Raw genomic sequence first — 25,114 nt, forward strand, 5'->3', positions numbered from 1 at the left:
AACAATTTTGATAGTGATAGATTTAAAAAAAGAATATATGACCAAGGTACATACATAGGGATGTCACGAAGGCCGATACTTCGGTACCAAGTCAGTGTCAAAACTCTGAAAACATGACGGTACTCATGTTTCTACAGTAGTGCAGGTACCGGGGATCAGGGCTAGAGACTAACGGCGACACGGCGTCCCAGAGACGATAGAAAATTTCTCCAATAATGCTACATTATGAACAGCAAATCTGTGTTAAGTTATCAGGATGTGTTCAAATGTAATCTTGTAAACTTTAGTTTTTGGCAAGAAACTTTCGCAAAAAACGGTAATAAAGGAGTATTTGAAGTACATGGGATTTATTGTTTTGTTTTTAACCGTGGTATCGAGAATCGTTAAATTTCACTGTTATCGACTACTAAATTTCTGGTATTGTGACATCCCTACTGAGCGGGACATTTTACTGCTGAAAAACTATTTATTTATTGACTGACATACAGTATACATTGATACTGATGGATCTGCAACAAGCTAATATCAGTTGATATATCGGCCTGGCAGCTTTATCGCTCTAGCTCTCGTTCAAACTGATTTCATAATTAGAAAATGTAAAACTTTGAGACTACAAATACCATGAATTTCCATCAAGCGATGCTCAAATGTGTTAAATAGTCATTTATTTACCTGCAGAAAAAATCTCTTACATAAATGTGAAAAACGAGGCAACAATTGAGTATTTTTCCAATGGTACAAACATACTTTATTGTACAATTAATTTATTGGCAAAAAACAATCAGACCACCAAAATAACTTAAAAAAAGAAACTAATGAAAATGGAGCAACAGTTATTTTTGCTTTCTCTCAGCAAGCACCAAAAAATTGTTAACAAGAGGAACGAAAAAGTGGTCAAAGATTCCATTTGAATACTAAACAAATATTTAAATAGTCTTATTTCCAGTCTCTGTTTAGGAGAAGAAATGATTAAAAACAAAACTATTTGTTCAGTTGCCATCAGTTTGTACAGTGATTCAGTATGTTTACAACTATATTCATGTACATGAAACATTTCTGAAAAAGGGATGGTATAATATACTCCACGGCCTCCCCCAGGGCAAACTGAATGACTGTCTGCAGTGTCTTTTTGCATCACCATAACATCTTTAATACAAAACAAAACATGTTTTTATCTAATAATTCCTGTAGCTTCAAGTTTTATTTCCAAAAAATAAAATTAAATAATATATCTATATATAAAAGACAGTTTTTCCTTGTTTTTTTCTTATAAAATAAGTCTCAAGATATATTGCCACCTGGTTCTGACGCGTCCCCTCCCCATACCCAGCAAGCCCAACCTTTTGAGAAAAATAGTGAGCATGTGAATATTGTGTCTTCAGTCCTCTCCGTAAAAAGCTAAATGACCAAATTTAAACTCTTTCCGATCACACCTCTAACCCGTCTCGGCTCTACATCGTCTTTAAGTTTTGAGATTGTTCAGGTGTGCGACTTGTTGCGATAACCCCCTCCCATCCCTAAAACCTTGTCAAAAATACACAGAAAAAGGCGCATTGGTGCTTGTGACCTACTACACCCCACACTGTACCTTTTAGAAAAGAATCTCAATACTGTACAGTAGCTCAGGAGTACTTTTGTAGTTTTTTGTCTTTTTTTTACAGATACAGCAAATATCCAATCAAACAAGAGGGGAAACAAGCAGCAGAAAATAACGTCTCTGCTCATAAGGATTTAAAGTATGTACAGGTTTTTTTTTTTTTTTTTTTTTTTTTACATCTTTCAATTTCATTACAAAAACAGTATCTAAGTCCACCATTTCTTACTTTGTACAGTACTAACATTGAATTAAATCTTGTGGTTGAGGATGAGGAACAAAAGGGAAAGAGAGGAAAGTAGTGAAAGTGAAACCGTTGAGGATACAGGCAGGATTTTCTCAAACCTCTGCAGCCCAAAACACATATCGACCTCTTTCTGAGTCACAGTTCATAAACAAGGTTGTAATATATGTACACGCACAACCTTTCAACATCGGCCAGCTTGAAACAGGGGCACAATACGCCTCTAACAGCTAGACGATCGGACATCAACAGTTCATTTCCTGCAGGGGGTGGGTGGGTGAGGTGGGTCAGGGTAAGGAAGGTGTGCACATTCATAGGAGAACTGGAGGTGGCCTGTGGGTGCAAGGATTTGTTCTGCGGATCTGGCCATTGTTTGCAGAAAAATACGACCAGTGTCGCCCACTCCCCAAAACACTGTTGAGGTTTAATTCCAACCTATAAACCCTGTGAAAACAAAAACAACCTGCCAAAATCAAACTGCATTTAACGCCCCCTCCCGCCCACCTATCGTATAAAATAAATTCTATATATGTGAATCGTTGCGGTCGCTGTAAAATGTACATTGCTGTGAAAACTGTCCAGAAAAAAGAGATTTCCTGTAACAGAAGATATGTTGATGCTTGTATTACGATCCATTGAGGGGGGGGGAGAAAAAATAATAAATTCAGAAATAAAATATACTCTGCAAAATAGATACAATTATGACTGGGTATTTGAGGAGGAAAACAAAACGATAAAAAAGGTACATCGTGTCAACTCACTTTTAATTTTTAGCCACATTTAAAATCTTAAAAATATTCATAAAAAGGCAAAGTCCCCAAAAATATTGTGTCATAGACTAAGGAAGAAATATCTTCAACCTGAAACACTGCCCTTCCACCTTTTTGTACACAATTGGCAAAAATATATAGATATATATTAACAGCAATAACTTACCATTGTTTTAATTTATTCATTTATTGACTTCTAAGATTTATTTTGCATCTCCCATAGGAAGGAAGCTTCAGTTCATATTTATACATCACAAAAATATTTAAATAAAAAATAAAAACTTCTAAAAGCCCAAAAGCTGTAGTCCCGCCTCGCTCTCCTTTCATGGCAGTTTGTGATTTGGGGCGACTGATCAGAGCGTCGAGACGGAGAGACAGTCGAGGCTACATAAGGTCTAAACTGTTGTGGTTAATGTTCGTTCCCAGCTCCTGGTTGTTGTTGCTGCCGTTGTTATTCCCCCCCAACATGTCCGACTGTCCCCCCTGCCCGCCGTGCATCCCCGTCATCCCGCTCAGCTGGGACATGATGGAGTTCTGGTCCGAGCTGAACTGACCGGGATCTACAGAACTACCCGGCTGAGATAACGCTTGGGGTTGCGGAGGTTGGGGCGGCGCCATGCTGGGGTGATGTTGGCCTAAGTGGCCCGGGTGGGGCGAGCCGGTCTGGGTCTGCGGCGAGATGCGATGAGGCGAGGGCTGAGGCTGAGGCTGGGACGAGGGCTGCATGCGCGGGGACGGGCTGGAGTGCGGCGGCTGCGACTGCGGCCTCGGCGACGGCTGGGGCGACCTGACCTGGCTGCTGAGTGGACCGTGTCCGCCTTGTCCTTGGAGATGGTGCGGGGACTGCGCCATCTGCTGTTGAGGACTCATGGGACTGCTGTGCTGCGCTGGAGAGCCCCCGCCCAGATGCTGCTGCTGCTGTTGCAGGAGCCTCTGGTGGATGTTCTGGTGGAGCATGCTTTGGGTTGTCTGCGGCAGTGGGGGCCCGCCGCCCCCGCCGCCGACTCCACCTTGCTGTTGCTGCCCCGGCCCTGGTCCCCCTTGTCCAGGCTGGAGCGGAGGCCCTCCTGGTCCTCCTGTGCCTCCACCGGGCCCTCCGTCTTGTCCTTGAAGCCCACCCATTGTATTTTGCTGCTGCTGTTGTTGTTGCTGCTGTTGTTGTTGCTGCTGCTGCTGTTGCTGCATCTGCATCTGATGCTGGAGCCGCTGCTGGAGCGCTGCAGCTACTTGCGACATGGAGTTTGGGTAGCCTTGCTGCTGTCCCGGCCCACCCTGTGGTCCTCCCTGCTGCTGCTGGGGACCCCCTACGCCTCCACCCCCAGGCTGGGGTTGGGAAGAGGGGGGTATCCCTGGCTGTCCCTGGCCAGGCTGCATGAAACCTTGCTGGCCTTGTTGCTGGAGTCCTTGAGGCTGCTGGAACTGCCCGTGGTTTCCCATCTGTTGTTGTTGTTGTTGTTGTTGTTGTTGTTGTTGTTGTTGTTGTTGTTGTTGTTGCTGCTGCTGTTGCTGTTGTTGTCGTTGTTGCTGCTGCTGCAGGTGTCTCCTCATCAACAGCTCTCTGAACTGCGGCGTCATATTGGTGATGTTGCCTTGCTGCATTGCTCCCTCCCTTGCTTGCATTGCTCCCTGTTGTTGTTGCTGCTGCTGCTGTAATGCAGCCATTTGCTGTTGCTGTAGATTCCCAGGCAACATTGGGCGCTGCTGTTGCTGTTGTTGCTGCTGCTGTTGTTGTTGCTGCTGCTGCTGCTGCTGTTGTAGCTGCTGAAGCTGAGCCATGGTGGGCATATTCCCTCCTCCTGCTCCACCCTGAGCCATGCTCATCCCTTGCTGGCCTGCCTGGTTCACATTAACCTGCTGCTGTCCATCCATGTTAGCCCCTCCTAGAACGGGCAGTACTCCAGCAGCCCCTGCGAACCTCACCCCTCCAGGGCCCCCATTTGGAGGCCCTACCACTCCTCCAGGGCCACCCTGACCACCTTGGTACCTGGCTGCTCTCTGCCTGATAAAAGCGGCCATAAGGGTCGGGTTGGAACGAAGGATGTTGAGGACTTGCTGCTGTTGAAGGGGTGAGCTCGGAGAGCGCAGTGTTCTCAGGAGGTCTTGTAGTGCTGCCTGGGGTAGGTTTCCTGACGCGGCTGCAGCCGCTATTGAATTAGGCGACCCTGCTGCCCCTCCTGATACACCCATTACCTGCATCAGCCCGCGGTTTCCTGGTTGCGGCTGTTGCTGATTCATCTGCTGCTGCTGTTGCTGAGTAACCGCTGGCTGCGGTGCCATGTGACCCATCATGGCTTGCCGTTGTTGTTGGTTCATGGCTGGTCCGCCAGCACCCCACTGCTGGTTTGCTGGCTGAAGTTGTCCACCACCTCCCTGCTGGACTTGCTGGAGCTGCTGCTGAACTTGAGGCGGCAACTGCGACTGGGGGCCGCCTTGCTGCATCCCCGCTAGCATTCCCTGTTGCTGAGGGTCTAACATAGTCCTGCCAACAACTCCCGGTGCCTGGGGGGTCATGCCTTGGGCCCCAATGTGGGGCATGCCCATCTGGGCCTGGGTGTTCTGGTGGTGAGGATGCTGGGGTATCATGCCCCCCTGTCCCAAGCCACGTATCTGGGCTTGGGCCTGGGCCTGAGCCATCTGTCTCTGGTTCTCCGCTAGGCGCTGGATTTTTAGGGCCGTCTCTACAGCAGCCAGAGGGGGCCCTTGCTGCTGGCCTTGTACAGGCATGGACCCCGGGCCCTGGTTGGGTTGCTGCTGCTGGGGTGGGGTGGCTGGACCCAGGCCAGGTTTACCCAGGGACGGGTGGAGAGGAGAAGCCCCAGGCGGTCTGGGGTTGTACGGAGGCAAACCACCAGGGTGCTGCTGCTGCTGGACATTGGGAGGCTGCTGCTGGAGCTGAGGCACCATCTGCTGCTGAGGAGAGTTCATCATCCCCCCTCCACCTCCTCCACCCACTTGCTGAAACTGATGGAGATGATGTTGAGGGGGCATGGCACCACCTTGCTGTTGAACCTGCTGTTGCTGGCCTGGGGTTCCCATTCCTCCCATTCCACCCATCCCAACTCCTTGCTGCTGCGGAAGTGCAGGCATGTTCCCCTGGGTGGGCGTCTGTGGGGTAGGAGGTTGCGTGCCCACAGATGTAGGGGTACCAGGACCGGTTGCTCCGTTGTTGGCTCCTGGAGAAGGCAGGCCGTTGCCCCCGGGAGCTCCTCCAGGAGCAGGCTGGCCCACTCTCTGCATGCTGGCCATCCTCCTCCGTAGCATCTGGGCTTGCTGGAGCCGGTGCTGCAGCTGCTGCTGCCGGAGCTTGTGCTTGATGTTTAGGCAGAACGGAACCGGACACTTGTTCTCCTGACAGTGCTTGGCGTGGTAGCAACACAACGCGATGAGCTGCTTGCAGATGGGGCAGCCACCGTTGGTTTTCCTCTTGCAGCTTTTCGTGTGCTGAACGACGCGTTTCATCTTCTGGCAGGACGGCAGAGAGCAGTTTGCGTTTCGACACTGGCAGGCGTGGACGAGGGACTGGATGCAGCGCTGGATGCTGAGGCGACGGGAGTCTCCGGGGCTCTGAGTGGTTGCGGCGGCCTGGTTGTTGCTCTCGTCGTCCAACCCGAGGCCTAACTTCTCCATCTTGTGCACATGGCCCTTAGTGTTGTAGCACGTGATGCAGAGGTCGTAATCCTGTGAGGGATGGCATGAAAACAAATGTTTAGACGCGATACGTAGCAGGTTAACATTAACGTAAATCCAATAATGTACGTATTTTTCGGGACCCACCAAAACAACACCTCCCGAACTCACCTCGCAGACGGTACAGTGGAAGCGAGTCTCCACGTGGTGCTTACACTCATTACAAGTGTAGACGAAGCGGTCCTGGCTTTGGTTATGCAACTCCACCAGCATGCACATGGAGCTCCACATGGACCTCCTCAGCGAGCTGAACTCCAGGTGTTTGTCTCGGGCCAGTGTCAGGAAAGCGTCGCGGCCGTCCATGAGGTCACACGCCATAAGGGGATCCGGATCCGTAATAGGGGGTAAGGCATTCGCCATGGGTGCTGCGATCAGCCGGATCACGAAGAACACCTAGGACAGGAAAAAGAGGGGCGAACAGATGAGGGACAGGTGGTGAAATGCCGTCTTTTAAAGCAACTGGTGCCAGAAAATCTAGTCAATAATTGAGCTTTCTTCCAGTCCACTCATTCCACTCCTTCAGTAAATTGCTTGAGAGTGATAAGATGCAGGCATTTAAATAAGCATGAGAGGGGTGCCGGTTAGCTCACCGGGTAGAGCGGGCGCCCCCATGTATCAATTAGGCGAGTCCTTGCTGCAGTGGCCCAGGGTTCGAATCCGACCTGTGGCCCTTTCTGCATTGTCATCCCCTCTCTCTCCCCATTTCACCACTATCACTATCACTCTCAATAAAAAGCCCCAAAAAATGATCTTTATAAATAAGCATGAGTGATGTATCATTTCCTTTTTCCATACCTCTTTGTGTTTTTCCATACAGGCATAGAGTTTCTGTGAAAGGTCATTGGAGACATTGGGCATCCCTGGCTTCTTCTTATTGGCTCGGCTCAGGCTGCTCTTGTTCTTACTCGTCTTCTTGTTGTTCTTCTTCTTTGCATTTTTACTGTCACCTTTTGTGTCCTGCACAAGAAAGAAGGGGAATATCAGTGATCAACAAGAAACCTTCTTCTTCATAATTCCAACCGCTCTTCAGGACCGATTTGATAGATCTTCGCATTCTTACATCAATACTCTCATTGGACGTGCTGTTCTCCTCCCTCTTCCTCTCCTCCTCCTCCTGCTCCAGCTCTTTGATGCTCTCCTCCAACACATTGGGCCAAAAGTCGCCCTCGAAGTAAGGCAACTCCTTGGCACTGGTCAAACGATCCTCTGTCGCCTGCTTGAAGACATCCTTTTGGGGTAAATTGAAAATAAAGTTAGCGTTTTGCACGGGTGGTATTCAAATCAGGCCTTCCTATCAGCTACACCGTTACATTTATTTACAATGAAGTTAATCTTCCCTGCTGTGCTACATACACACTGGAGGAGAAAAATAGCCATGGGCTGGTTTAAAAAATGACAATGCCAGTACCAATATGATTACCCTTAAAGTGATATGATACCAATAGAGTACTTCATTCAATACCCATCATGTGAATGGAAGCTGCTTGTGTGTACCACTGGCTTATCGCTGCCGCACTGCACAGCGCCCATACAGCAGTTACCGCTGATAATGCCGTCCACCGACCCACGGTGGCGGGATCAAGTTGTCGCGAAAGCATAGCACCCACCCCCCCGGTAAAAACTGTTAGCTCTGTGAGCACTGCTGCCGTTGTTAGCGCTGTTACACTGTTAGCTAGCCGCCGGCTCAGACATCTCAATGTTCAGAGCTGTGTGCAAGCGGACAATCCCAGCTGGATGGCTTGTAGCTGTTGCGGGAGTGGGCCAATCATGCGTCGCATTAAATCGAAGAACGCTTATGGTGATCAGCTGCGAACAAAACCATACAAATAGTTCTTTTTTTTCTAGATCTGGGCACCAAAAGGGTCGATTGCAGGCATTGTTGGACTGGAGAAGTATCAATTCTACTTGCTACAGAGTTATTTCGGTCGATACCTTAAAAGTTAGCGAGTCTCGATACCTAGCCCTAGGTTAGAAAAGTAGCTGGTAAAGTAATCCAAAAAAATGACCATTCCTCCAATATATATAAGAATACAGATGAACATGGCCTCTCTACCTTGTAATCGTGCACTATCCGCTCCGCCACAGCTTTGTCTAACATCTTCTTGTACCACTCTTGGAGGCGTTTGGGCTTTGGGATCTTCTGATCTGCAGGGTGACAGTGGAAGATGTAGTCGTCCCCTTCACTAGGTGGGCAGGCCCAGATGTGCCCAGTGGTGTAGCTGAGGAGGACATGCGAGAGACATGCGTACACAATGAGCAAAATTCATTTACAGACTAAAGTAAGCTTTGTGATGGGACAAGTCAGAATAAAAATAAAAATAAAAAATAAAATAAAAAAATCGCATAAGCATTCATATTATCATGTCCAAAATAATTGTTATCTGTGAGCAGCAGCACTCACCCCAACTTCCTGACATATTCCAAGTAGCCGATGAGGACTTCATGGTAGACTGCTGTTCTTAGAGCACGAGGCCGGAAGAAGTGCACGCTGTCCAGGTAGGAGATGTATACTCGCCTGAGTGGGTGAAAGAGGAAATAATAATATATCACAACAGCTGAAATGTAACTTATTATGTATAATTATAGCTTATAAAATTCATGTTTCTAATATGGTGATATCCTTACCTCTGGTTGGGCTGAGGGCAGTCCGATCCGTACTCTTGAACGTGCATACCAAAGAAGCAGACGTCTGCTCCGTCAATGTCCTCAAACGCGAAAAGGGCTTTTGTCCTGTATGGGAAAGACTCCGACATCTCTCCACTGTCCACAAATCTGGAGACAAAAACAGAAAACATCTAAACTCAATGACTGTAAAATAGATTATCAGAAAATATATATGCATTAATAAAATATTAGCCAGTTACTCTGCACTGAGTTCTCACTTTGAGCAAGTCAAACAGAAAATATTTGATTTGATTCTAAACACAAATTCTTTTAATTTCTGTACAGCAGAATTTTCATGATGGATATTGTCATTAAGTCTGTTTCTATTTGACACACAAATGTGGTTGTAAGCAGGAAACCAGATGGGCGTCTCCAACTCTAATGTGTCTTGTTCTTGTACCTGGACTTCATGCCTGGTTTGACCTCCACCACTTTGTCAGAGACGTGGACGACGCGAATGGAGACTTCTCCGGCGTCCGGGTAGACCTGACGCTTCAGGAAGTCGTTCACCCTTATCTCTAGGTAACTGCCCAACTTTGTCTGAGGCAACCCTGTATGGGGGAGAGCAAAGCGTTTTTCATGAGTTTGGTTAGCAGGGAGAAAAACAAGCGATGAGAAATTTAGAATTCTGTTTAATCCAAATATGTTTATTGTTGTACTTGTGACATTGAGTCGGTAAATGGTGACAACATGGGATTAATGTGTGACAGCAGTCTCATATGAATTGGTAAAAATGAGGGTTGAACAAACGTTCAGTACACCAGTTTCCTGTATGAAAGCAAAACATGGGGATAAAATGGGATAGAACCACAAGAAGCATTGCCACTTACTTTTGGCAGAATACTTGTTCTCTTTCCTGGTCTTGTTTGTCTTCTTTAAGCAGCCGTCACATACAAAACTATGAAAATAAAAAGGGGTTGAGTCAGCTTAATTGCATAAAAAAAAAACAATATTTAGCGAATGACTTTCACATGAACCTTGAGAACTCACCCCGATGGCCAGATGGTTTCATGGTGCAAGACGCAAATCTGATGCATCCTGCGCCCACAGTCCATACATTCAACAAGCCTGAGAGGAGGAAGAGATGAAGATACAAGTTCCATAAAGTCCTTGAAACTAATTTGGTTTAATCTTCTTTCCCAAATGCTAATATTTGACATTTGGCGAACTTACAGTTCAGGGTCCAGTGTGTCATTCTTCTTCTTCTCAAACTGTTCCTTGTTAATCGATCTGAAAAAAAATGAAGAGGGAGTATGACAATATGTAGAACAACAAGAGGAACTGTGTCAATATACAGTAGGGCTGTACTAAATAGTTCGAAGCTTCATTCATAACGTTGACATTCAAATTAATTATTAATTCTGAGCAGGTTTTTTTTTTTTTTGCATGGTCTATTCATTCTGTTTAAACCCGGTGTTTCTGCACAGTGGCAGATAACGACTAGGCTACACTAATATTATTAGGCCCTGGGTGTCCATATAGCAATTTTTATGAGCAAGCTAGAGAAAAAGTGCTTCACCCAGCATCTTTTTTCAGAGCACTCTGACTTTTTCGTGCGGCCTCTCCGAGCGCTTCTAATTGAAAATCTCTTAACTTTTCAGAAAGTCGCTGGTGCCACTGTGGATGAAGCACTCCCCAGTGTCCTGCCAGTGCTCGCTAAACGCTATATGGACACTCCAGACCGACTCGTGAGATCCAAACATTTCCAATAACTCCAGAGCCAATAGTCAAAATGTATTGAAAAAAAAGATAGATGTAGTCATTTCCAAAATTCACAACATGTTTAATTAGGGCTGCCAAAGTTAACGTGATAATAACGCGTTAACGCAATTTAGTTCTAACGCCACCAATTTCTTTAACGCATTAACACAGTCGATCTTTCGGAGGTTTGTAGCGGGATCAGTTTTAAAGCTAGAGAGAAGATACTGCCATCATATGAAACTAAAAGACCAACTGAATGCATTGTTACTAACCAATAGTAACTCATACTAGCTTGTCGAGAAAGAGGCTAAATAACGCTTCAAACTTGCGCAAAACTTTGGCGATGAAAAACGGTCATGGCCAGACATGCCCACTTTATGATAATCACATGCAGTTTGGGGTAACTCATAGTCAAGTCAGCAAACTGACACACTGACAGCTGTTGTTGACCGTTGGGCTGCAGTTTGCCATGTTATGATTTGAGCATATTTTTTATGCTAAATGCAGTACCTGTGAGGGTTTCTGGACAATATTTGTCATTGTTTTAGGTTAATTGATTTCCAATAATTAAAATATACATACATACATACATTTGCATAAAGCAGCATATTTACCCACTCCCATGTCGATAAGAGTATTAAATACTTGACAAATATCCTTTTGAGGTACATTTTGAACAGATACAAAATGTGCAATTAATCGTGATTCAATCATGGACAATCACGCAATTAAATATTTTAATCAATTGAGAGCCCTAGTTTTTCTCTAAGGAAATATTCTAATTCAATCCATATTCTTTAGCGTTTAGCCTTTCAAAAACAACGTTTTCACTGCGGTCAAAAAAAAGTTTGCTCTCCCGCTTGCCGCACACAAAGGAAGGCATGCAACTTTATTAATGGAGCGCTCTAGTAGCACTCTAACAACACCATAAATTATGATGACAGACATTTGAAGCTTCATTCGAAACACTCAATAAAAGCTTCAAATGTAAAAAAAAGCCATATTATTCAGCAATAACAACAGAACTGTCGAGTACAGGCTACATCATCTGTCCCTGCTGTAAAAGTTAACTGTCAAATACGATTCTAAGAGTAAGTAGAAAACGCACGTAGCTTATAATATCAGGAATGTTGATGATTACTTTTCAAATAGAACAAGAATTTTTTAACTGGAGTTATCTTGCTTATTGAATGGACTAATACTCACGTCTGTGGCTGGGTGGGGTCGTCGCCCAGGGAAACCGTCTCTCCCTGGATCTCGTTGAAGCACTTCTCACAGAAGTGGTACCTGTCAGCAACAAGCCCAAATTTTGGTGATCTACACCGTTCCCCATGGCACAGTCAATCACAGACAGCGCATGGGAGGGCAGTCACCAATTGGTACAGGACATGGGCAAGGCAGGGTGCCACAAGCAGGAACAAGCAGGAAGTAGGAGCGCAGGACAGCAGGAAGTCGTCATCGCAACAGCCAGTCATGATTTTTGAGGGGGTGAGGGGATAGGGGATGGAAGGTTTTGGAAGTGCATGGTTGTTCAAGCCAAAAGCAAGCCAATGTTGACACCACAGCCATCGGAAGGGGAGGACAGACAAATGGAGCAGGAACAAGAAGAGACGAACATCCAAGACAACACACAGCAGAGAGCCGAGGCAAGGCACAGATTAGCAATTTGGACATGAGAGGATGAGCAACAGCAAGCACCATCACAGCTAACAGAGCAGGAGCAGAGTCAACGGCAGCTAAACGTGAGGAGTGAACTTGAGCGGGAAGTGGTAACGGGACATAATACAGACACTGAACAAATATGAACAAGTAAGCACAGACAGCTGCTCAGCTGTTCATTCATTCATTCAAGCAGTTCATTTTAAAGTCGGTCCTGTCACATTCCAGTAAGGTTTTCATGGGTGTGTAAAAAACTGAAGAATACAAAATCTGAACGCAACGGACCACCGTGTTAAGTGGTGGGCACACTACCAACGTCAGGAGCGCGTGGCGGCTGCGTCGCGTGGCGGCTGCGTCACGTGTTCACACCAGACGCGTGTTGGCTGCGTGTCGGCTGCGTGTGGTAATTTGTAAATAATAGTAATAATCCACAATTAAAACTCCGTACTATATTCATTCATTGAGCTTTCCAAGTCACTCTGTGTTCTAGAACACTGTCCGGCACATATTTCAGAATAAAAGCCTTGTGTTAACAAATGAAGGAATTCTGTCCACAGAAAAAACGCTTGATGGCTTTTATTTCGAAATAAAAGCAGGAAGTGTTGATTTAAACCCCAAACTTTATCAATTCATGGAGCTCTCAAAGTGACTGCATGTGTCATAGCACTGACTGCTCATATTTCAGAATAAAAGCCTCGTGTTAACAAATGAAGGGATTCGGTCCATAGAAAAAACGCCTGAGGGCTTTTATTTTGAAATGAAAGCAGGAAGTGTTGATTTAAAAATAAGTCTTTACTTTTTTTCATCTCCGTAACATATTCTACAGATAGACATCAAAACTGTAGTAAAGTCTTGCTGGTATGAAGTTAATATACCGTCAATAGATCACCTTCACTGTCTGTGACATATTCTACAGATGTCTAGATATGTAAACTGTATTAATGTAGCTGATATGATGTTAATATACAGTCAATAGATCACCTTCACTGTCTGTGACATATTCTACAGATGTCTAGACATGTAAACTGTATTATGTAGCTGATATGATGTTAATATACTGTCAATAGATCACCTTCACTGTCTGTTGCTGCTGAGAGATGCAGCTGAGACGCGAGCGGCTCGCGTGAAAAATAGGCGAGACTTCTATTCTATAAAATAGACGCGCGTCTGTTAACATGGACGCCGAAATAAAAAACAACACACCACGCAGCCGCCACGCGCTCTTGACGCGGGTAGTGTGTCCACCACTTTAGAAGAGCGGTAACAAAGATTTTTGCTGCTTCGTCCTAAAAGAAAATGCCCATAGAATTTTATGCAAAAGCACGAATAGCATTTTCTTTGCTTTGTCTGTGCAGCCTTTTCAGTAAACGCTGAAATACTTTTCTGTACTGAGGTGTTATTTATAGATTAGTTTCATGACACCAAGAACAACTTATAGAATGTGAGAAGATAGGACCGACTGTTAAAATGCCAGTGCTTTAGGCACCACGTGAAGGTATATAAACGGGGAACGTGAAGTGAAGGGAAGCGTTTGGGGAAACAAGATTAATCAGATGAACACTTTGAAAAATCTCCCTCAGTGCAATTCAGTTCAATGCACACTTGTTATTTCCCAATTCATCTCTATTATAATCCCTTCCTCTTCTACTGACCCATCCATCCATCCATCTCGTCACTCCCTCCATACCTGTTCTGGTAGCTGAAGTAAGCAGCATCTCTGGGAATAGTGCACAGCTGCTTTCCGTAGCAGCACAGTGTCTGAGGAGAGAACTCCAGCTGACGGACAGAAACATAAAGAACATATTAATCCCTTGACCATCAACAATGGGAACTTTAGTCACACCCAATTCAGCTAATCGAGGTTCAACACCACGTAAAGATCTCTCTGGGTTTCCAGTGGTAGTTAACATTGACTGGTACGGCTTATAATACAACTAAAGTGAACTTTAACTCAAACAAGACTCGTAGTTTATGAACTTCGAGTGGAACTGTGTTGATGTGTGACATCATTTTACAAATTCCTGTTGTCTGAATAAATTATGGCAAGGGATATATAATACTCGTGTGGTCACAAATATTGACATGGATGTGAACATTGAAAAATATATGTGATGAAATTAAAAAAAAGAAATATCATTTTAAAAAGATGTAGGTCCTGCTGTGGGAGCTGAACCTACATCCGCATTGCAGCCGTAAACTCCCCACAGTGGAGTCGAGCTAATGTCTGTTTGGCTTAGTTTTGTAAAAAGTTACTACAGCTACTGTTACATCCAGGGCCACTTTGCTTTGTCCCATTGTCAGAAGTAGACCCCTCAGCCAGCCTCTCATAATAAGGCCCAATCACTTTTGTTATTTGTCTGCAAAACCCAAAAATAGCAGAGTCTAATGAGAGCTGAAATGTGATATGGTGTTGGTATGCCCAAGGCCAAATTTAGCTATGAACCCACTTCACTGCTTCCACTATCGGATGTGAATGATGGGAGTTAATTTCTGCATCTGAAACATACTCGCGACATTCATACACACCACCTTATCCAGACACGTATTCAACGTACATAACTTCATACGCTCTGTATCTCAGAGGAGGCTCTGTTCACCTGAAGGTAAGATTACGTGCTGAGCTTTACCAAAAACATCTGAAGTTAGTTTCAAAACTGCTAATTTGAAACCGTGAAAACAAGAAGGTTTCAGTGTCACCGTTCAGCCTTTAAGTTTATCAAGTACAGATTTAATGTGGCGAATAGAGTGGCCATACAAAATACAGAAAGAGTACTGACTAGTGTCAAATACTAATATAACATTCCAGCACTCCGTCTCACCTTCCTCCCGCAACAGTAGCCAAGGCTCTGCATGACGGGATCGATCTCCTGCTCAAAAACCTCGGCCAGCTTGGAGCAGTACTTGTAGACTCTGGATGTTTTGCGGTTGTACAGCCAGGCGTTGTTGAACATCAGCCAGATGTCATCCACATACTGCCAGGGATCCTGGTACTGACCTACAACCACAACACAAAACATGACGGGTGATGAAAATGAAGAAAAAAAAAACACGCTCCAAACTAAAGATAGTTGGCTCATTGGAGCATCCCCTATAAACGTTATTCTTTGTAACACAGCAAGACAAATGGTGCAGTTCAATGAACTCTTGCCTTTATATTCCTAACTTGATCACAAACTCACTTACATCTTCACCAAATGTATCCACAATTTGATCCATCTTCTATTTTGGTCAATTACGTTGCCTAGGAATGACCACACTTTGTCATATTAGGGGCCGTTCACATGCCAGGTTTTTTGCACCCTCAAATCTATTGTTGTCAAAGTAGACGCACGGAAGGTGCGCAAGCGTTCCCCAGCACCTATTTTTCATGGTGCAACACTGTGCTCCTAAATAAAAATAGTTAAACTTCTGGAACGCTGCAGCGCGTACCGCATGTCATGTGACAAGGAATAACCAATCACAGCTGGCAGGTATCTTTTCTTTCTTCTGTTAATATCAGTCTACAGTAAATATATGGAAGAGAGGTTAATCATTTTAGTGCAGGACTACCCAGAGTTTTATGATCTGTCCCACGGACTATTTTACTTGCTTCATCCTTTCTGTCCGAGGATGTCATAAGATCCGGTTGGAAGGTGAGCCAAACTGACAATAGAGCAGTAGAGCTACTGTGAGGGTCAGTGCTGGAAAATGCATTTCTCTTTGTTTTGACTTTGTTTAGTTTAGTCAGTGAGGCTTTTACTGCTAAATTACCGCAACTTCATCATCATTGTCATCGCAGCACGCAGGTTTTGGTTGCCTAGTAACGGCAGGCGCGACAGGAGGGCAACCTTCCAAGCACCTTGGATAAAAAAAGAAAGAAAGTGGCTTTCCATGCGTTTAGACACGGCATGTGAACGGGCCCCTTAAGCAGCAAGTACTAACCTGTATCCAGCTTTCGTTTGATAGTAGACAAGTCCATGGGTGTCTTCACAATATCAAAGTAGTCCTGCAAGAACACAATGGGCATGTGTTTAAAACTGAGCACTTTAAACTTTTGTGAGTACATCAAAAAGTAAAGCAAGATGTTTGGAAACTACATCCTAAATATATCACAAGCGACAGCAGTCAGGAGATGTTGGATTTTTTGCACAAATTCTCACAAAGTGGGGGAACTACACCACAGTTTCAATTAAGCTAGTGAGGAGAAGAACACATTGATGTGGTGAACACTGACAGGGACAGTGCAGTTTATACAAAGCACAGGAACAAATACATGTCAACCTCAGCAGGGATACGTACAGGTATGCACAGTAGCTGCGGGTCTACAGGCATTCTGAAGGGCAGAGACTCTGGATCTTGTCTGTACAGAGATTCGAGTGTGGGCATCAGGGCCTGACGAAGCTCCTCTGGCTTGAAGACTGGGATGAAATAGAGATCAGAGAGGAGAATGGGATTAAAGAGTGATCGAAAAACTTCCATTATACACTGCTTCCATTACCAAAAAAAAAAAGAAAAACATCCAATTTGGATCAATAATTATATACAATGAGATGTTTAAATAGTGCATATAAGATCAAAAGTCCTTCCTACTCTTCTTTTTCACTGGGGTTGGTGTAGCTGCCTCCGACGTCTCCTCTTCCTCTTTCACCTCCTTCTTTATCTCCGGTTTCCTGTCTTCCGTCTTGATGCTCGCCGCCGGCTTCGTCGTCGATGTATCCATGGGAAGCCCTTTACCTCCCTCTCCGGAACACTCCTCCTTTTTCAGCTCTATTTTCACAGGCTTTTCCTCCATTTTGATGTTGCTCAGCTTCCCTCCTTTGGAGCAGCTGCCGGGGTCGCTCTCGTCCTCGTCGTCCTGCTGCTTGATCTCCATCTTGGGGTCGAGGTTGGCGGCTGAAGCGTTCGACTGTGGCTGCTGGGAGGAAGTGTCCAGGCTGCTGACCGAGGCTGGGGTCAGAGCCTGACTGTCCGCTGGGAAGGAACCCTTTTGGGACAACTAGAGGGAGACAAAAAAACAAACTCAGGTGCACGGAAATAGTGAATATGACGAAGTGAGGCAACGGTAAAATGTTTGGTCTCATGATAAAGACCAAGCCATATATGGGGAAGCAGCAGATTAAAATAAACCTTAAGGACATGAGTTACTGCTATATGATCAATGGAATCCATGGAATATGGTGAACTGATCTTAAGTGTGCAAGTTTTCTAAAGGGCTAAATCACACTGACCGGAGTGCGTGGCAGCTGAGCGCCATGCGGCATCGAGCTGGAGGCCATTCCAGGGTGGGATGGAGTGGTCGAACCAGCGGACCCCATTTGCTGCTGCTGGAGGGGCTTGTTGGAGCCGGGGCCCTGGCTCAGCTGGTTCTGCTGGGGGACTGAAGGTGGACCCAGCTGTGGTGCGTTAGGGGTGTGCGGCTGCGGGGTCTGGGAGCCGGCTAGTCTGGGGGGCGTTTGGTGAGGAGTAGGAGATCGGCTGTGAGCGGGGGAGGGCGAGCCGCGCATGGCTGCCAAATGGGGGATGGAGTTGGGTTGCTGATTTGCGTTAGGTGGAGTCATTGAGGGGGCTCCGACGACCGAGTTGGGACCTCCGCCGCCCACGCTCTGAGGACCCATGGGCCCCACTGCAGAGACGCTACCGGGGCCGCCGACTGAACCCGGCTGTGCTAGAGGACTAGCAACTGGAAGAGAAGGAGGAGTGCCCATCTGCGTCTTAGGATAGAAGAAGATGAGGGTGAAGAGAGGGGTGACAGACAGGAAGAGGGTCAATTAAGGTTCAGGTATTTTAACAGAACATTAAGCACGTATGACATGACTCTTGGGGCGCTTTCACACACAATGGTCCGTTTGGCTAGTCCGAATCAGAGTGAAATTGATACTTTTGGTTCCTTTTCTATTTAGTATGGTTCAGTTTCACAGTGCACAAATTAAAGCGGACCAAATTAAGAAACTAATTAGCTGAGGGGCATGTACGAAGGAGAGAATTTATCTTTTTCGTCTCGAGAGCTGCCACTTTGCAGGGAATCACAGACTTTGAAATATTGCATATTGCATCATATTCTGTATGTTCTCTTCGGCCCAGATGTCAAGCAAACATCGGACTTCTGCAGAAGTGCAGGTCCGTCCTCTCCCACTCATGATAACCTGTCGTTTACCTGTCTCCATCTCAACAAATGGCCGCACAGGCAGCCTGCATTTTGGTTTGCTTGGAAACGGGCCTCTCACAAGCCATTTCGGATCGTTTGTTTTGTTGCGCACTTGAGTACAATTACTGCGCACCGGAGTTTGATTAAAAGAGACTAAAAGTTGGCTTGTGAAAGCGGCCTTAGGATCATCAAAAAAAATGATTTGCATAACAACAAAGCTCCAGAAGGAGAAGTTGTTTACCAGGTCCTCAGTGGTTTAATTTTAGGCATTGTATATTACAGATACTTTTCTATTAACCCATGATTGTTTTTAAAGAACGCTACATTTCTAGATGTCTTTCCAGAACCAAAGATCCTGTCCCAAAAGGTCCCTACTCTAGGTCCCTAATAGTAGTACTCTCTAATGGTAAAGGAACTATTGGGGTGTTGTTTGTTTGTACTGGATGGTCCTGATTGGTCAAACAATTGCATTTTACACTAGCATCTACAATCCTCCAACTTTAGATGCTGTGAAGTATTTGATAGAGTATACATCATAAAGGTAAAGTCTACTGATTGTAACTGTATCCTTAGAATATTTCTTATCATACAGAATGCTGAAAGACAAAATAAATTTTTGTGCTTCAGAATCAACCTCTGTCCTAAATAAAAGATAAACTTGCCACACATTCCCTATTAATAAATCTCTGACTAACAGGATAGATAACTTTAGGCAACCTTACCTGTGCCATGCTTGACTGGGCTCCAGGTTGGGTCATCCCAGGCTGAGCTGGTCCAACTCCTGGTCCTGAGCCAGGAAACTGCCCCTGGGACAGATACTGGTTCTGCAGCTGGTTGACATTAGGCTGCCCCATCCTGGGCGCGACCATTCCCATCTAGAGGATTCAAAGGGCAAGGGGTTAAAAATGCCTATGCGACTTTTCTGCCAAGCCATCTGACTGGTTAAAGCAGCATTTATGTAAGCTAGTAACAATTCAGCTTCTGCCCATTTAAATTGTATTTTGATACTCATACTTCTTTGAACTTTCAAACAATACACTCTGGTAGCCACTGTATAAAAAGACACAGTACACTCAAGTGAATTCTTAAATTGTGTTTATGGGCACATTAAAAACTATACTATGTGATACACGGTGTGTGATCAGTACTGACCTGGTTACCAGGTGCTCCTATGGGGAGAGGAGGCGTGGACCTCTGGGCCATAGACTGCATCCCCATCTGATTGAACTGATTCATACCTGACAAAAACACAGAGACTGTTATGATACAACACAGAACATTTAGTGTGGAAACCACACTACATATTGTATTTTGTTCTTAAATAGTTCCCATGCATTGTGCAGGAGTGTGATTTCTATGTTGTTGTGTAAAAGTGTCCTAAACACAATGCGCCGTCAACACCAAAAAATAACACTTGTAAACCATTCTTGTGAAAAAAGGAGTTTGTCTTTTTGACTTAAATTTGCATTTGTGCTGATACAACAACTAAAATGTGTCAAATTTTTGGTCCTACCATAAACTGATGAATTTAAATAATGCGTCCTGCTTAACAGTGGTTCTTTACCTGGGACTTGCATCCTGCTGACCATCTGATTTGGTCCAGCTGGTCGCACCATTGATGGGTCAGGGAGGGGACCGTCTGTAAGAACAGAGACTGAAGCTTAAAAAATTAAGTCTGTGCATAGGAGAGAGGGAGAGGTGGAGATGCACCAACCAAGCACGTGTGGATTGTGTGGTTTGTACAAATGTTTAATCTTTTTTTCTGTTTGTTTGGTGAGATAAGATCAGTATTATTTGGACTTGTGGCAAAAAAATGACTGAACAGAGACACCTGGAAGGAAAGTTTTCTGTGAGAAAACACTGGACAAGGTGTAATGCATGGCAAAATTGGCAGAGGAAAAACAAGATTCACGTTAACTCCCCTTAACAGCTCACCATTTTCCAACCACGTAGGATGACAAAACTGTCCAATAAACAAGCTACGGGTAAATCTATTCAGTCACTTTTAAAATCCGGTGGCGTGATTGCACCCTTTGTCTAATAAACAAGAAAATTAGATCTTGAAAATTTACTTAATTGGGCCCTTAAATTCTGCCAAATGCATTAAAAAGAGGACATCAAGATAATACAATATGATATAAATAATCCTGTAGTAACATATCTGCAGTCACACATCATGGCTGTCTTTACATCTCAAAGCACGAGGTAAGAGATACAAAACAATGCTAAAATGTCCAAATGTCACATTCCCGCCGGATTAAATATTCATTCACATGAATGCGTGCAGCCCAGCGTTAACATTAGCTCATCCAAGTCTACGTATGCTGAATGTCCACTCACTTGGAGGCAGTCCAGTGGGGGGCTGACCCATCCCGATACCCAGACCCTGCTTCTGGAGCCGGGTCCTCCTCTTCTCCTCCAGCTCCTTCTGGATCTTATAGATCTTCTCCGCTAGCAGGTGATAGTACTCAGCCTGGCGAAAAGAGAGGGTAACGAAATAAGGGGGGGTAGATTTCTCCAAACATGGAAGAGCAGTAGAAAAACACTCTTTGAATATCTACTCTTGATGAAATGAATACAACTACAGTAAAAGTTATTTGAGGATCTCTAACTAAAAAAAGACAAGTTAGCAACAGTATAACACACATGAAAGGCGTTCTCTGCTGTAGTAAACTTAAAGTAATTCATCAGTCAAGCTCATACGCTCTAGGTTTTCACCTATGTCCAACAATTGTGCTTTTTTTAACTTAACGGGCTAACAAGTGGCTGGCTACAGCTGCAAAATGACAAATGATGAAACTTCCCAGCAGTCTCTCCCTTTGATGGCGACTTACTCTGCTGTTGGCTGACTCATACATGTCTCCCTCAACTTTTCTGGCATAGGCCACCAGGTTCTCCATTCGACGGTCCTTGAGAGCGGCGGGATCTGGAGTCGGAAAGATGGCCTGAACACTGTGGGTGGGAGAACAAAGAAGGGAAGCAAAAAGAGGAAGAAAGAAGGTGAAAGTGTAATCGTTAACTCAGGTCTCAGTCAAAGTACTGCTTAAACAAATTTTGAGTCCCTTTGAGAGCATTTCTTTGTGGTTACCTGTGCTGTAGCTGGGCTAGCGGCTTTACTAAAAGAGGCATTACCCGGTGAGTTTGCATGCGTCTTTGGGAAAGTGCCATAGTCATAGCCCTGGTGTTTATTGTGGTTAACGTTACTGTTCGTCAGCAATAAATATCTTGTTAAGCTCTGAATATAGCACAGTTATTGCCTGGTACATGAGTTGCGTTTACTGCTGCTGAAGAGGAATAAATCTCTCGTTTAAGTACGGCATTGTCTCTCCACCAGTGCGCTTATGAAGGCTTGCTGATGTTATATCTTGCCAGCAGTTATATGCGAGTGGCACAAACTGGGGCTACAATCACCCAGCTTAACTGAACTTTTTCAAGTCCAATCAGTCTGTCTACACTCCCACAATATGCATATTGGTGGAAAAATCCCTTGGCATAACATAATACGCCAACAAGAACACGATCAAATGTACAGTGCAAAAAGAAATAGTGTGGAGCTCCTCTTTAATACTTACAGTTTGTGTACCAAGTGGTTTCGTAGGTCCTGCGTGATGTCCTCATGCCAGCTCTTCCTCATGCCTGAGGATGAGGGGGGGCCTGCTGTGGGCATGGAGCCGACCCCACCGGAATCATTCATCAGACTGGGAGAGATAGGAGGACATAATGATTACCCTCTCTTAATAAAATATAGATGTGTGTGCCGTGGTCTGATGTAGCCATGATAGGTTCTTCTAATCAAGGTATCTGTGTGTTCCTTCTTACCCTTGGCTGTTCACATTGAGGTGCATCATGGTGTCCTGCAGCAGGCTGGCTTGTTGGCTCTGAGGGGAAGATCCCACACCTCCATTGACTCCCATAGGATTCGTACCTGCACATGGAAAGGAGAGGACATCATACATTTGCATTCCTTGTGTTCCCCAACTAATAATAAAACAGTTATACACCTTGCTCTTGGACATGTACTCAGTAATGTCTTCAAGCTACATGGCATCAAAAACATATTCTTGAGGTGCTGATCTGACTTAGGGCTGGGCCATAATTCAATATGGTTTATTTTTTTATTATTTAATTTATAGTCTTTCAATGGAATTGTATCGTGATTAAATCGTATATCGTGATACACAATTACCTTGTTTAAATTGTAAATAACAAGACGCCAACATACAAACTCAAATTTCTCAGAAAATCTGATCAAACTCAGATAAATCAAACTATTGTCTTAATCTGATAATCTTTGTGTGCATGTATGTAAACAGTCAGTGTATAGCTGGAAATATACTGTATATATGGAAATATTTTTTTTATATATATAATTTCTGAGTATTTTCTTAAGTATTTAATTCACACAGGAATATACAAAAATAGGCTTTACAATGTGGTTATTTCATATAGACTATTTATTTATTTAATTACTAGAAAACATGCTATATTGCGATTTATATCGTTTTTGAGATATGAAATGACCTAGATGGTGATAGAAGATTTTGGCCATATTGCCCAGCCGTACTGCATCTACAGGGGTCCTCTATGTTTTTACCTGGAGCCCTTTGAAAGATACTTTTGGCAGGCAATTTCCAGACTTCCTGCTGGCAATATGCGACTACTGAAGGCCACTTGAAGCATCAAACTATATAATATTACATGATATACTATGTAATTCTCTTATTCTGAAAATGTTAAGTGCTTTTTCAAATTATTGCCTGGGCTCTGGAAAAATTGCTCTGAGCGCTATTGGTAACAGGGGAAAGTATATCTTTCTGGAGAGTAAAGCCAGTGAACATGCATCCCAACTCACCCATTGGGTTCAGAGACCTCATGCCAGCCTGGCCTGGCAAGCCCTGATTGGACATGTTGGGCTGGGTAGTCTGCACCTGAATCTGGTTGCCCTGGTAGGTGAGGCCCAGGGCTGCGTAGGCTCTTTCTATGGAGCTGGGGTCAATCTGGCTCGGCGGGTTGAGGTTGGGAGTACTTGGTTGGCCACCGGGTACTGCCCCGAGAGAGCTGCCCAGACCTGCAGCGGCCGCGCTGAGTAGAGCTGTTAGGATATAAAGACAGGACAGGAGAGTGTTAATAATACATCTGATCTGCTCAACAGAATAATAAAAACTAAATATAAGAAAACCCTGGGACTGAATATCTATGCAAAAGCTGCAAATCCTATTATCGTAATTCCTATCCAGACCAGAGCGAGGCTAGGCAATATAAGGTATCACAATATTAATAGCACTATATATATCAATGTATTTGTAAAATCACAAAAAAAATAAGTGGAATTGATGATGATCTCACAATAACACAATATGATAATATCAATAAGGTGTACAGTTTTAAGAAAAGGAATGTATAACACTGCTTGGTCAGATACAGACACTCACACTGCGGGTTCCTCTTGTCTCCGGCATTCTTCAGCGGCAGACAGACGGGACAGTCGTGTCGGGTGCAGTTCTTCCAATGGGAGATGATCTGCCTTGATGACGCGCAGTGAGCAACTGAGGGGGGGGGGGGGGGGGGGGGGGGGGGGGGGGGGGGAAGAGCAGTTAGACAGCCAGAAAGGGTTGGGAAACACAGAGGTGTATGAGGGAGGGGAAAAGAGGCAGGACAACAAAAATTAAACAGTGAGGTCATGGGAAAAAAAGATTAAGAAATGCTGCTGACACACAGAAAACAAACTAACAAGTATTGTCTGTGTAGCCTTATATAACCTCCAGCATCGTTTACTTTAGAGATATACCGTTGCATTAGGTGACATATTCCTTTATTAGGAGGAGCACAGCCAGTGTATTTAATTTCTCTCAACTCGTCAACCTCAGAAATCAAATCAGTGTCAACACTGAACCTCATCTCTGAGCGTGCACGGTGACATTAAGACAGAGCTACTCTATAGAAAATAAATCACAAGAATCAGTTGTTTCAGAATAAACTGGCCGTGTCGATCGCAACGAAAGGAATATGTCAACCGCTACAATATGGCTTCCTTATGTTTGAATAGTATTTTTAGGACGACAATGGAGTTAAATCTGGCGAGCGCTTTGTGCGTTCCGCCATCTAGCGGCGCCGCCATTACTGCTGTGGCAAGTCATAGTGACTCTAATGCTTGCTAACAGTACTAACTGGGTACTTTTAGCCCAAAGTATCCATGGTTGCTCGTAGTAACTTATGTCAATGGTTGGCGTAGATAATAAACACAGATGAGTATGTATTTAATATTGATTAAAGTCAAATTGAAGGCTTTTACGAGGACACAGCTACCGCCTCTACGAGCAACCACGACGCATTCTGCTGAGAGTCACAAGGTAACAGAGTTAGCAGACACTTTGTATGTGTTCTGTTTGTGATGCCGACCGAAGGATTTTTACTTTGTGGTTATTAGGTTGCCCTGGTTAGAGCAACTAACGTTATATTTCACAATAACACCACAGTTAATTGAGTGAGTTCATTTATTCGGTGGGACCACCGCAGCCCCTAAACAGTGTCTCAGCCCACTAACGTTAGTTCGGCTGAGAACTGCTCAGGTTCTTCCCAAAGTCTTAGACATTGTTGTAAATAGTAACGTTACAGAAAAAGTAAAGGTAAAAGTAGAAAATTCTTAGGACAACTTGCATTCAAAAGCGCAC

At 44.5% G+C, this 25,114-nt stretch overlaps 1 protein-coding gene across 11 annotated transcripts in view; it reads right to left on the reverse strand.

Moving 5' to 3' along the window:
* Positions 1 to 1,173: 1,173 nt before the first annotated feature.
* Positions 1,174 to 25,114, reverse strand: part of ep300a (E1A binding protein p300 a) — a 30,427-nt gene continuing 6,486 nt past the window's right edge. The window contains exons 5-32 of one of the 11 annotated variants that reach the window (XM_037754270.1): positions 23,870 to 23,989; positions 23,296 to 23,535; positions 22,263 to 22,368; positions 22,016 to 22,141; positions 21,278 to 21,395; positions 20,784 to 20,916; positions 20,008 to 20,097; positions 19,596 to 19,681; positions 19,166 to 19,318; positions 17,527 to 18,009; positions 16,889 to 17,294; positions 16,598 to 16,716; positions 16,241 to 16,304; positions 15,139 to 15,314; positions 14,007 to 14,095; positions 11,867 to 11,977; positions 10,133 to 10,189; positions 9,950 to 10,027; positions 9,790 to 9,857; positions 9,360 to 9,510; positions 8,921 to 9,067; positions 8,697 to 8,810; positions 8,349 to 8,514; positions 7,356 to 7,523; positions 7,091 to 7,252; positions 6,407 to 6,688; positions 4,103 to 6,286; positions 1,174 to 4,069 (exon numbers count right to left, since the gene is read on the reverse strand). In XM_037754270.1, the coding sequence (XP_037610198.1) occupies positions 2,993 to 4,069; positions 4,103 to 6,286; positions 6,407 to 6,688; positions 7,091 to 7,252; positions 7,356 to 7,523; positions 8,349 to 8,514; positions 8,697 to 8,810; positions 8,921 to 9,067; positions 9,360 to 9,510; positions 9,790 to 9,857; positions 9,950 to 10,027; positions 10,133 to 10,189; positions 11,867 to 11,977; positions 14,007 to 14,095; positions 15,139 to 15,314; positions 16,241 to 16,304; positions 16,598 to 16,716; positions 16,889 to 17,294; positions 17,527 to 18,009; positions 19,166 to 19,318; positions 19,596 to 19,681; positions 20,008 to 20,097; positions 20,784 to 20,916; positions 21,278 to 21,395; positions 22,016 to 22,141; positions 22,263 to 22,368; positions 23,296 to 23,535; positions 23,870 to 23,989 (7,274 nt within the window). In that variant the 3' untranslated portion in view covers positions 1,174 to 2,992. Of the gene's footprint in view, positions 6,287 to 6,406; positions 6,689 to 7,090; positions 7,253 to 7,355; positions 7,524 to 8,348; positions 8,515 to 8,696; positions 8,811 to 8,920; positions 9,068 to 9,359; positions 9,511 to 9,789; positions 9,858 to 9,949; positions 10,028 to 10,132; positions 10,190 to 11,866; positions 11,978 to 14,006; positions 14,096 to 15,138; positions 15,315 to 16,240; positions 16,305 to 16,597; positions 16,717 to 16,888; positions 17,295 to 17,526; positions 18,010 to 19,165; positions 19,319 to 19,595; positions 19,682 to 20,007; positions 20,098 to 20,783; positions 20,917 to 21,277; positions 21,396 to 22,015; positions 22,142 to 22,262; positions 22,369 to 23,295; positions 23,536 to 23,869; positions 23,990 to 25,114 lie in introns of all 11 variants that reach the window. The other 10 variants (XM_037754268.1, XM_037754271.1, XM_037754269.1 and 7 more) reach the window with 10 other exon arrangements.

Source organism: Sebastes umbrosus, chromosome 20 (genome assembly GCF_015220745.1).
Source record: "Sebastes umbrosus isolate fSebUmb1 chromosome 20, fSebUmb1.pri, whole genome shotgun sequence".
Lineage (NCBI taxonomy): Eukaryota > Metazoa > Chordata > Actinopteri > Perciformes > Sebastidae > Sebastes > Sebastes umbrosus.